Below are 13729 nucleotides of genomic sequence, written 5' to 3' on the forward strand. Positions count from 1 at the left end.
TCTTATGAACATCACAGGATCACAGATTTAAAAATAGAGAAAAGACTTCAGAGCCTATCCCAAGCTGCCACATGGCACAAAAGTGTCATCCTGTATGTCATCCCCCAATTCCTCTCACTTTAAACATCAATAGTCTTCTAGTGTAACAAAGTACAGAATAGTGTACCAGAAGTTTTAGTGCAGTTTTAAGCTTCATAGATAACATCTTGACAGAGAGATCATATTTCTCTGAGGAAAAACAACAGCTTCTGCATGGACTGGTACTCTTGTCCACAAGCTATACAGGAAGTGAGCACAGCCATTCAAAATAACTCTTCAATAAAAACACTCAAAAAAATATTTTAGGGGATAACTAGATGGCACAGTGGAAAGAGCACTGGCCCTGAAGTTGGAACTTCAGTCTTAGACACTTAAGACTTACTAGCTGTGTGACCCTAGGCAAGTCACTTAACCCCAAATTGCCTCATCTCCCCCAAAAAATAATTTTAAAAAAATGTTTAAAGGTACAGTGGTCTGTTTAGACACTAAAATGCAATAACTATTAAATATCAAGTTGAATTGTACAAGAAGAGCAAGCTACCTATAAACCAAAGTAACCCAACCAATGATAGCCTGAGATTTAAAAGAAAGTCAGGGTTGAGAACTAGTTTAGCTAAAGGTTCGTTTCATAAATGATCCTCTCCAGGATCATTTCATAAAACATTTAGGGACTTCCGGCCAAGGTGGCGGCATGGTGGAAGACAGCTGCTTGAGCTCCTCGTTTTCTCTCATGACAAGCCTCAGACTTAATGCTTGACCCAGAAAGAAATCCACAAATTATCACCAAGAGAAGACATCCTTGAAATTCGCCAGAAAAGGTCTGTGTTTGCTCGGGGGAGGGTCAATCAGACTGGGCGCAGACTGAGGGCGGGCAGCCAGAGCAAGACAGGCAGCTCACACAGCTCAGACCGGAGGGGGAGGGGTGTGATCTCTGCCGTTTCTGCGAAAGGGCTTTTGCCCCAGTGTGGATACTACGTCTTGGCAGCAAGCCAGGAGCAGTGGAGAGGGTGTAAACACCAGAGGTGAAGATTAAAACCCCAGAAAGCCAGCGTCTCTCAGAGCCCGGCCACCCCCAACCCCCACCTGGACTGACTCGGTGCGTTCTCGGAGCCTCAGAGTGCAGACTAGGCTCAGCCATCGCTGTTCTGTTAGTGGCTCTCTGCTGCCCTACCCCCAGTCTGTAGAGGAAGCCCATTAATACCATCCAGCCCCATCCCCAGCAAAACAGACCAAGTGTTTCTCTTGTCAGTTTGTTTTCTTCGATTCCTACTCTGACAAAATGAACAAAAAATTCAAAAGGGCTCTAACCATTGACAGCTTCTGTGTGGAGAGAGAGCAGACTTCAAACACTGAGGAGACTAAAAGCAGACTGTCCCCAGATGTATCCCCTGGGAGGGATATAAGCTACTCCTCAATACAAAAGAATCTCATAGAGGAAATCAAAAAGGCTCTCACAAGAGAGCTGGAAGAGAAATGGGAAAAGGAAAGGGAAGCTTGGAAAGAGCCTGGAGAAGTCATCCCATGCATTCAAAGACAGAGTGGATAAAGAAATCAAATCATTGAGAAACAAGATTAGTGAGCTGGAAAAGGTAAACAACTCCAAGGAAAACAGGATTAGTGAGCTGGAAAAGGTAAACAACTCCAAGGAAAACAGGATTAGTGAGCTGGAAAAAGAAATCAGCTCTCTAAAAAATAAAATGGATAAAATGGAAAAAAATTCCATAGAAGATAAAAACTCAATTGGACAATTACAAAGAGATGTAAAAAAAGTGAGTGAAGAAAATACATCATTGAAAATTAGACTGGAACAAGTAGAAATGGATGACTCAAGGAGAAACCAAGAGGGAGTCAAGCAAAACCAGAGAAACGAAACAATTGAAAAGACTGTCAAGTACCTTATCAGAAAGACAACAGACCTGGAAAACAGATCCAGGAGAGACAACTTGAGAATAATCAGACTCCCTGAAAAATGTGAGGAAAAAAAGAGCTTGGACACTATTTTCGAGGAAATTATCAAAGAGAACTGCCCAGACGTTTTGAAAACAGAGGGTAAAATAGACATTGAGAAAATTCATCGATCACCTACTGAAAGGGACCCTAAAATCAAAACGCCAAGAAATATAGTGGCCAAGTTCAAGAACCATCAGACAAAGGAAAAGATATTGGAAGCTGCTAGAAAAAAGCAATTCAGATATGGAGGATCCACAATAAGGATAACCCAGGATCTAGCAGCGTCCACATTAAAAGAACGCAGGGCCTGGAACATGATATTCTGAAAGGCTAAGGAACTTGGTATGCAGCCAAGAATAACTTACCCAGCAAGAATGAGCATCGTTTTCCAGGGAAGAAGATGGACATTTAACAAAATAAATGAATTCCATCTATTTTTGATGAAAAAACCAGACCTACCTAAAAGGTTTGATCTTCAAATACAGAACTCAAGAGATTTCTAAAAAGGTAAAAAGAAATCTTGAGAACTATACTTCTGCCAAAAAAATATGTAAAGAACAGATGTACAATTTGTCTTAGAAACTAGAGGTGGAAAGGAGATTATATCATAAAAAAGTATAAAGTGGTGGTACTACATCTCATGAAGAGACAAAGGTAACCTATTGTATCTGAGAGAAAGAAAGGAGGGAGATGAACATAGCGTGTATCAATACACATATTCTATTTATGGTGACACTTCTTCCACTTCATGGAAAAGTGAAAGGGAAGGAGTAAACTAAGGGGAAGGGAATACAGAAATTTGGAGGAAAAGGGGTAAAATAAGGGGAGGAACTTTAAGGTGGGGGAGTGATCCTAAAAAGGGAGGGCTGTTCACAAGTTTAATACTGGGTAGGGGGGTAAGAGGGAAGGAAAGGGGAAAAGCATAAGCAGGGGGTTAATAGGATGGCAAGCAATATAGAATTAGTCCTTCTAACCATAAATGTGAATGGGGCAAACTGCCTCATAAAGAGGAAGCAGTTAGCAGACTGGATTAAAAGTCAGAATCCAACTATATGTTGTTTACAGGAAACACACCTGAAACAGGGTGAGACATTCAAACTAAAAGTAAAAGGGTGGAGCAGAATCTATTATGCTTCAGGCAAAACCAAAAAAGCAGGAGTAGCCATCCTCATCTCAGATCAAGCAAAAACAAAAATTGATCTAATTAAAAGAGATAAGGAAGGGCATTATATCCTGCTAAAGGGCAGCATCAATAATGAAGCAGTATCAATATTAAACATATATGCACCAAGTGGTGCAGCATCTAAATTCTTAAAAGAGAAATTAAGAGAGCTGCAAGAGGAAATAGATAGCAAAACTATAATAGTGGGAGATCTCAACCTTGCACTCTCAGAATTAGATAAATCAAACCACAAAATAAATAAGAAAGAAGTCAAAGAGGTAAATAGAATACTAGAAAAGTTTGATAAGATAGATCTTTGGCAAAAACTAAATGGAGACAGAAAGGAGTATACTTTCTTCTCAGCAGTTCATGGAACCTATACAAAAATTGATCATATACTAGGGCATAAAAACCTCAAAATCAAATGCAGTAAGGCAGAAATAGTAAATGCATCCTTTTCAGACCATAATGCAATCAAAATTACATTTAATAAAAAGCCAGGGGAAAATAGACCAAAAAATAATTGGAAACTAAATAATCTTATACTAAAGAATGATTGGGTAAAACAGCAAATCATAGACATAATTAATAACTTCACCCAAGAGAATGACAATAATGAGGCATCATACCAAAATGTGTGGGATACAGCCAAAGCAGTAATAAGGGGAAGTTTTATATCTCTACAGGCCCACTTGCATAAAATAGAGAAAGAGAGGGCCAACGAATTGGACTTACAACTAAAATTGCTAGAAAAGGAACAAATTAAAAACCCCCAGACAAACACAAAACTTGAAATTCAAAAAATAAAAGGTGAGATTAATAAAATTGAAAGTAAAAAAACTATTGAATTAATTAATAAAACTAAGAGTTGGTTTTATGAAAAAACCAATAAAATAGACAAACCCTTAGTAAACCTGATTAAAAAAAGGAAAGAGAAAAAGCAAATTGTTAGTCTTGAAAATGAAAAGGGTGAACTCACCACTAATGAAGAGGAAATTAGAACAATAGTTAGGAGATACTTTGCTCAACTTTATGCCGATAAATTCGATAACTTAAATGAAATGGAAGAATACCTTCAAAAATATAGCTTGCCCAGATTAACAGAGGAAGAAGTAAGTAGTCTAAATAGTCCCATCTCAGAAAAAGAAATAGATCAAGCTATTAACCAACTTCCTAAGAAAAAGTCCCCAGGACCAGATGGATTTACATGTGACTTCTACCAAACATTTAAAGAACAACTAACTCCAATGCTATGTAAACTGTTTGAAAAAATAGGGATTGAAGGAGTCCTACCAAATTCCTTCTATGACACAGACATGGTACTGATACCTAAACCAGGTAGATCGAAAACTGAGAAAGAAAACTATAGACCAATTTCCTTAGTGAATATTGATGCTAAAATCTTAAATAAGATATTAGCAAATAGACTTCAGAAAATCATCCCCAGGATAATACACTATGACCAAGTGGGATTTATACCAGGAATGCAGGGCTGGTTTAATATTAGGAAAACTATTAGTATAATTGACCATATTAATAATCAAATTAATAAAAACCATATGATCATCTCAATAGATGCAGAAAAAGCATTTGATAAAATCCAACATCCATTCCTACTAAAAACGCTTGAGAGTATAGGAATAAATGGACTATTCCTTAAAATAATAAGGAGCATATATTTAAAACCTTCAGTAAACATCATATGTAATGGCGATAAACTAGAACCTTTCCCTGTAAGATCAGGAGTGAAACAAGGTTGCCCACTATCACCATTACTTTTCAATATAGTACTAGAAACTCTAGCCTCGGCAATAAGAGCCAATAAAGAGATTCAAGGAATTAGAGTAGGAAATGAGGAAATCAAATTATCACTTTTCGCAGATGACATGATGGTATGCTTAGAGAACCCCAAAGACTCTGCTAAAAAGCTATTAGAAATAATTTAGAATTTTAGCAAAGTCGCAGGATATAAAATAAATCCACATAAATCCTCAGCATTTTTATACATTACCAACACAATCCAACAGCAAGAGATACAAAGAGAAATCCCATTCAAAATAACGGTTGATAGTATAAAATATTTGGGAATATATCTACCAAAGGAGAGTCAGGAATTATATGAGCAAAATTACAAAACACTTGCCACAAAAATAAAGTCAGATTTAAATAATTGGAAAGACATTCAGTGCTCTTGGATAGGCCGAGCGAATATAATTAAGATGACAATACTCCCTAAACTAATCTATTTATTTAGTGCTATACCAATCAGACTTCCAAGAAACTATTTTAATAACCTAGAAAAAATAACAACAGAATTCATATGGAACAACAAAAGGTTGAGAATTTCAAGGGAAGTAATGAAAAAAAAATTAAGTGAAGGTGGTCTATCGGTACCTGATCTAGAACTATATTATAAAGCAACAGTCACCAAAACCATTTGGTATTGGCTAAGAAATAGACTAGTTGATCAGTGGCATAGGTTAGGTTCACAGGGCAAGATAGTGAATAAAAATAGCAATCTAGTGTTTGACAAACCCAAAGATCCCAAATTTTGGGATAAGAATTCATTATTTGACAAAAACTGCTGGGAAAACTGGAAATTAGTATGGCAGAAACTAGGCATGGACCCACATTCCACATACTAAAATTAGATCAAAATGGGTCCAAGATTTAGGCATAAAGAATGAAATCATAAATAAATTGGAGGAACATGGGATGGTTTACCTCTCAGACTTGTGGAGGAGGAAGGAGTTTGTGTCCAAGGGAGAACTAGAGACCATTATTGATCACAAAATAGAACATTTTGATTACACCAAATTAAAAAGTTTCTGCACAAACAAAACTAATGCAAACAAGATTAGAAGGGAAGTAACAAATTGGGAAAAACATTTTTACAGTTAAAGGTTCTGATAAAGGCCTCATCTCCAAAATATACAGAGAATTGACTTTAATTTATAAGAAATCAAGCCATTCTCCAATTGATAAATGGTCAAAGGATATGAACAGACAATTTTCAGATGATGAAATTAAAACTATTTCCACTCATATGAAAGAGTGTTCCAAATCACTATTGATCAGAGAAATGCAAATTAAGACAACTCTGAGATATCATTACACACCTGTCAGATTGGCTAAGATGACAGGAACAAATAACGATGAATGTTGGAGGGGCTGTGGGAAAACTGGGACACTGATGCATTGTTGGTGGAGTTGTGAAAGAATCCAACCATTCTGGAGAGCAATCTGGAATTATGCCCAAAAAGTTATCAAAATGGGCATACCCTTTGACCCAGCCATACTACTACTGGGCTTATATCCCAAGGAAATACTAAAGAAGGGAAAGGGACCTGTATGTACCAAAATGTTTGTGGCAGCCCTTTTCATAGTGGCTAGAAGCTGGAAGATGAATGGATGTCCATCAATTGGAGAATGGTTGGGTAAACTATGGTATATGAATGTTATGGAATATTATTGTTCTGTAAGAAATGACCAACAGGAGAAATACAGAGAGGCTTGGAGAGACATCAACTGATGCTAAGTGAAACGAGAAGAACCAGAAGATCATTATACACTTCAACAATGATACTGTATGAGGATGTATTCTGATGGAAGTGGATATCTTCAACATAGAGAAGAGCTAATCCAATTCCAATTGATTAATGATGGACAGAATCAGCTACATCCAGAAAAGAAACACTGGGAAATGAGTGTAAACCGTTATTTTTACCTTCTGAATCCAATTCTTCCTGTGCAACAAGAAATTTGGTTCTACACACATATATTGTATCTAGAATATATTATAATATATTTAACATATATAAGACTGCCTGCCATCTGGGGGAGGGGGTTGGGGGAGGAAGGGAAAAAATCTGAACAGAAGTAAATGCAAGGGATAATGTTATAAAAAATTACCCATGCATATGTACTGTCAAAAAAAAAGTTATAATTATAAAATAAAATAAAAAATTAAATTAAAAAAAAAAAACATAAAACATTTAGGTTATTAGGTAAGGAAGCTATCAGGTCTGAAGATCGGCAAATGATAGTAAAGTGAATAGCATGTTGTTGCTATTGTTTTTTTAAAGACAAAGGGGAGGATGGAAGTAGGATCAACACCAAAATGGGGCTTCAAAGACCTAAAGGAGGTGGGGTTGCTTTTTACAGAGAACTAGATATTTATTTTATAATAGATTTCAAGGCCTGCTTTAAAAGAGGATTATAGCTGGAAGTTACATAAAGCTTCATTCTGATCTTACCTTTGAATCATAGGCAGACTGCTTGATGACTTCTGGTGCCATCCAGAACGGGGTGCCTACAAAGGTGTTTCTTTTTATTTGGGTATCTGTCAGCTGCCCAGCTACTCCAAAATCGGCAAGTTTTACTTCCCCTTGTTCAGACAGCAGAACATTTGCAGCTAGAAAACAAAAACATGCACTGCCTTGTGACATCTTGTATAATGTTGTCATGTACTATTTAACTCTGGGGCCTATTTTTATTTCTCACAACTTTGGAGTTGATATCCCAATTTACCTATAAAGATTCTTCATGGTAGGGATCAAGTTTTACACATTTTTATATGCAAACAACTTTACAGCACATCACCCCCCTCCCCTTTCCCAAAAATCAACATTTGTACTTAAGAAGAATAAATATAAGGATTATTAGCTGAAAAAGGATTCTGCCAAAAACAGAGAGAGCCCTAAAAATCCAAAAGTCACATTCTGTCAGTTTCTCAACAGCTTGATAAATTACCCACAATTGTAAGAGAATAAAAAGCAACATGTTTTTCTTACCTTTGATATCTCGGTGAATTTTCTTTTCTGAATGCAAATAATCAAGTCCCTTCAGAATTTCTCTTAAAATGGTAGCAATCTGAGTTTCATCTAGAGCGCCAGGTTCTAACTGTTAGAAAGATAAATTGGTGATAGTCATGAAAATGACTCCTTCAATCACAGAATAATTTGCCTGGAATTGGGGTAGATCAGGACCACACACAATATGTAAATTAACAATGACAATGGCTCATGTTTCAATAGAGTTCTTGCCTTTTACAAAATACTTCCCCCAAAAACCCTCAGAAAGGAAAGGGGTATTGGAATATGGGTAGCTGTTTTGAGACAACTACAATTTCATTAATAAATGCAAATTTTAATGAGGAAATTCAATAGAGGCTTGTTCTTGCTCCACAGCTAGGATAGGTGAGGCATTCCTAATTCTATTTTCAAGGAAGACATTATTATTTCTGTTTTCCAGATGAAAAAGTTATGTGCCAGTCACCCATGGTACATGAAAATCCTTTTCTATCTCAATAAACTATTTACCAAAAGTATTAAAGGGAGAAAAATGTGGTGAGCGTGGCTTCATGTTTCACCCCTGCAAATGTGAACCATCGGTTGCTAAAGATGGTCAGCCTCAGGCTAGAGAAGAAGAGATAAAGAAATATTTTTAGATCTGTGGCTTCAGTGACTCAAATCCTGACCTGCTGCATACTTAGGTTAAGTTCTGATTTGCTATGTTGCACAGAAGGGGAACAGGTAGAATCCAAAGTCCAAAGAGGCACAACTCCTCAAGATAAAACTTAAAAGAGCTCAGGAAATCAGAGCATGTCAAGAAATTTTAAAGTGTCTATCTTATGCCTTTGCAGCATCTCAACTGAAACCTACCATCTTTGGTAATCTTACCAAAAAAACAACATAAATCTTCTGTGTTACATAAAAATATCTCTGTGGCCTTCAAAACAAAAACAAAAAACCAACATGGTTTAGATTTATAGTGTTTGCAGCACACCAAAAGTTTGGGGATAAAGTTTTAAAAGTAAAATATCCAAATATCTATACAAAGTCAAATGTCAAAGTATTCAAAAAAACAGAGACTTGGATGAACTGGTTGAAGATAGAGAGGAAAAAGTCCACAGATTCATGGTAAAGCTACAGAAGTCGGAGCAAAAAAATACAAAGAAAGGTATTTTGTCCTTCCATCTCACTAAACGGGCAGGCTAGGCTTGAGGATTGATTCAAATATTAATACCTTTAATATCAATATCCTCTGAAAGGCAAGTCCTAACTATACACATAATTGGCATGACCACCATAATGATGATGACAAATAATTTCCGTTTATATAATGCTTTAAGTTTGCAAAGCACTTGACAAATATTCTCATTTTATCCTTACAATTTTGGGGAGGTAGATGCTATTATTATCTCCATTTTATGGATGAGGAAACTTTGAAAGATCAACCTCAAGTAGTCTGCCCAAAGTACCACAGCTAATATGTAAAGTAGAATTTGAACTCAAGACTTACTGGTTCCAGATCCAGTACTCTAGGCAGAACACTATCAAGTTCACTATTTTATGTATGTTTTAGATTGTTATTACGGACTTAGAAGATATTCACTGACCTAGAAGGAGCATAACAAGGAATTAATCAGGAATTTTTAAAGCACAGGAGACAGAGTAAGGAGTGTCTCCAAAAAAACTATTTAGTAATATAACAATTCTATGTCCCCAATACTATTCTTAATATTTGTGACAATATTTGATTTTTTCATCTCTGAGAATTATAAATATTTTCTCTAATCTTCTCAGTACTCTTCTTGATCTTGGAAAACAATCATACTAGCACCTACTCATTTAGCATGAGAGAAAAATAAGGAATATTAATGACCAGATTAAGATTAGTTAGTGGTACGATCAAAATGTAAAAAACTAGGAAGTGAAATCTTCACTAATTATGTAAATTACTTCCCTGAGAAACTAGACTTAAACCTAAAAATGGACATCTCAGGCCATGAAACAAGGAGACAAAAGACTGGCGAGATCCAGGAAATCAGTGTTAATCTTCAACAAAATGACTAGTATATTTTGTAAGTATATATAGTTTTACACATATATGAGCATATTTCAGTGAATATAAACGCCTAATATACTCTACTTTTACTCAAGTAAAAATAGCATTTGCATCTGCAGTACAGCCAGAAGGAAATGAAAGTTAAAATACTCATTCCAAGGTCAAATGCATCACTGATAAATCCGCAGTTGCATGTATAAACATAGACTGCTCTATTTATATACTCCATGTCTTTCCTCATGAAAACACTATTGAGAGGCCTACTTTGTACTACACAATGAGTTCCTGAAAAATTAAGTATCAATTATTTTAAAATGTGAATCAGAAAAGCTAGATGGCACAGTGGATAGAGCACTGGCCCTGGAGTCAGGAAGACCTGAGTTCAAATCTGACCTTGAACATGACCCTAGCTGTGTGACCCTGGGTAAGTTACTTAACCCCAATTGCCTGGACCAAAACAAACCAACAACAAAATAAAACAACCAACACACACACACATACATACATACATACATACATACACACACACACCCAATAACCATAATTAACAACAAAACAAACCAAAAACGCTGAATCATTTTCTCATTGTTTGTACATTATAAATTTCACAAATATTATTGCCTCCCACGAGAGCTATGAATTCTGATAGTCACCTTTAGCTGAAAACTTATTTTACAATTAACCAAGATTGAACCCTCTCCAAATGTTGTGCTTGAGAGTCCAGAATTTGAACTCCAGCTAATAAAAATAACCTAGTATTCCCGTACAATTTTATTTTCTTAAAGGAGGGTAGTCAGCTGTGCTTAAAAATGAACTAGTAACAGTGAGAAATGTCAAAAACTAGCTCCTGGATTTTTGTAAAACTGTAATTAACTTTCCCTATCTTCATAACTATAAATGAAACCCAACCTTCCAATACATTTTTATGATGTTTCACAGTAAGAAAAGTAGTAGTACAGTAAATAGAATAGCAGCCTCAGAGCAAGGAAGAGCCCAAGTTCAAATTCAGCCTCTGACACTACTGGATATGTGACCCTGGCCAAGTCACGCTTACTGCATGACTAACAAAGAAGGCACCAATCTGCACTGGCACAGGGAATTTCTCCATCTGAGAGTTCCCACTGCTATTAAAACCATTGGACTGATTCCTAGCCCAATCCAAGAAAAAGCCTTAAGGTTTCCACAAAAAAGGCCATATTCTTAAAAAAAAAAAAAAAAAAAAAAAAAAAAAAAATCATTTAAGATTAGGCCCAATGTCCGTTATAAATCCTGACAACAGTAGTAGCCAAGTCCTATCAAGTCCTATATAACAGATGTAACATTTAAATATTTCCTGTTGAATTAAATTAAACCTTTGTTTTGAAAAAATTTTAAAGACCAAGGGACGGTCTTTAATATTTTTTCAAAACAAAGGTTTAATTTAATTTAATTTTGAAATTCATCATTCAGAGAGTACAGAAATTTGGGAGCTTCTAAAACTCAAATGTAATGAATTACAGAATATCAGTTATATGAAGGATGAGAATCACTGTTGCTAGGTCTTCATGGTCAGAGAAATAAAATTCACCAAGTTCTCTCATGCTACTAGGTTGGGGGAAAACTGTTGAGGAATAGGTTCATTTGCTAATAATATTTAACATCCTGTTTAAGGAAATAAATTGGGTTCAGAATTATTGCTGTAATTTCAGGTTGTGGAAAAACTAAATCAAATAATTCTGTTAAGAGTAAATTTGGTGGGGCCCCCTCTGATGTAAATATTAAAATTTAACAAAGCTGTGTGTGTGTGTGTGTGTGTGTGTGTGTGTGTGTGTGTGTTTTTAAGTTTCCCTAAGAAAAAGTTACATGAGGAAATGCTAAGGTTATACTTACTAGATCTAATGCAGAACCTCCACCAAGATATTCCATTATTATCCACAATTTGGTATCCTAGAAAATAAAAAAATTTTAAAAATTAATAAAGAAATAAAAACAAAAGCTTCTTACCTTCCGAATACAATTCTTCCTTTGCAACAACAACAACAACAACAACAACAACAACAACAACAACATCAACAACAACAACAACATATATATTGTACCTAGGATATACTATAAGATATTTAATATGTATGGGAATGCCTGCCATCTAGGGGAGGGGGTGGAGGGAAGGAGGGGAAACATTCGGAACAGAAGGGAATACAAGGGATAATGTTTAAAAAAAAAAATTACCTATGCATATGTACTGTCAAAAAAAGTTATAATTATAAAAATTAATAAAAAAATAAATTAAAGAAAAAACAAACAAACAAAAACCAAAAGCTTCTTTCTGATCATATAAAGCTAGAGGATTTTAGAATATCATTTAACAAATTCAATTTTGAAGGAATAACTCTTATAATCATGTACTGAATAGTGAACACATTAAAGTAAACTCATTAATAATAGAACTTCTACTAATTGGAGATCAGCCTTCTGTAACCAAAAGGGAGGAGTTGGACCAAATGGCCTGGGAATACCACTGCCTTCACAGAATTATTACTGTATGATTCCCAAACTTACCCATAGTGATTCAGACCCAGAAATGGTCTGGAGGTGTCCTTTAAAAAAAAAAAAAATTAAAAGCAAAACAGTCATCTCTGAGGCAAAAAGAATAAAATCAAGAATATAATCAATTAAATTTACTTCTGACACAACAGGATTATCTTGGCCTGTTTACTGTGCCAAAGTAAAAGAAAGCTCTGGGTGGCTGATATTTACAAAAGGTAAAATATTTTTGTACAAAACCAGGGAGATGGTAGAGATAAAAAGAGAATGAAAAAAGTTCTCTACTTTTGTCTCTAAAGACAATGGACAAACAATGTAGATATAAAAATTCATAGAAAAATCACACAAGGAAAGACTATCTTTCATAATTATGGCTAAGGAGAAAATTCTAGCTTAAGAGACATAATTACCAAAAAAAAAAAAAAAAAAGTACAGTTGAAGTAACATAAAAGTGAAAACTTTTTGCATAAGCAAAGCAGCTGCAGTCTAAGAATTAAAGTGAGAAATGAGAAAAATCTTCGAAGCAAATTTCGAATTTGAATTCACAAATACATAAAAACATGAACATTCCAATAGATTAATGCAAAATAATGAGGAAGCATGCATAAATCTCATGACAGAAAGAGTAGGTGATGGATTGAAACTACAGAATGAGACATTTCAGAGATAGATATCTCCAAAATGTTTTCCTTGGCTATATATACCTGTTACAAAGGCTTTGATTGTTTTGTTTTTAAGGAAAAGAGAGAATCATAGAGATGATTAAAAGAAACAAAAGATGACAATCATGAAAACATTTTAAAAGATTCAGTTAGCCTAAGACAGCCAGAAGGAAACAGAGCCAAGCTGGACAGATTTTTTTTTTTTAAAAAGCAAGCTATTATATATAAAAGAGATCCATGGCTTCTATATCCAATCTTGTTTTTCTGGGCTATTGAAGTGATTATTTTATTTATCTTATTAAATTCAGAATTTTAAAAAACTAAAAAACAGCTGAGCATAAAAGATAAGTTAAATTTTAGATTACAAAATACTGAAAGTTTTTACATAAAACAAAACAAATTCAATCCAATTAAAAGGAAGACTTCAGGATAATCACAGTTAATAATCCAAGCTGTTTAAAAATCTGGACAAAAGAACAAGAACAATTTGCCAATTGAACAGTCAAGTTATAGATCTCTTATAATTGTTATAAATCAATTTCAA

At 35.0% G+C, this 13729-nt stretch overlaps 1 protein-coding gene across 3 annotated transcripts in view; it reads right to left on the minus strand.

The window, feature by feature from the left end:
- Positions 1–13729, minus strand: part of STK24 (serine/threonine kinase 24) — a 126493-nt gene that overhangs the window by 29701 nt on the left and 83063 nt on the right. For all 3 annotated transcript variants that reach the window (XM_074299402.1, XM_074299403.1, XM_074299404.1), the window contains exons 3-5: positions 11870–11926; positions 7945–8053; positions 7408–7565 (exon numbers count right to left, since the gene is read on the minus strand). In XM_074299402.1, coding sequence (XP_074155503.1) covers positions 7408–7565; positions 7945–8053; positions 11870–11926 — 324 coding nt within the window. The remainder of the gene's footprint in view (positions 1–7407; positions 7566–7944; positions 8054–11869; positions 11927–13729) is intronic.

This window comes from Sminthopsis crassicaudata, chromosome 3, assembly GCF_048593235.1.
Source record: "Sminthopsis crassicaudata isolate SCR6 chromosome 3, ASM4859323v1, whole genome shotgun sequence".
Taxonomy (NCBI): domain Eukaryota; kingdom Metazoa; phylum Chordata; class Mammalia; order Dasyuromorphia; family Dasyuridae; genus Sminthopsis; species Sminthopsis crassicaudata.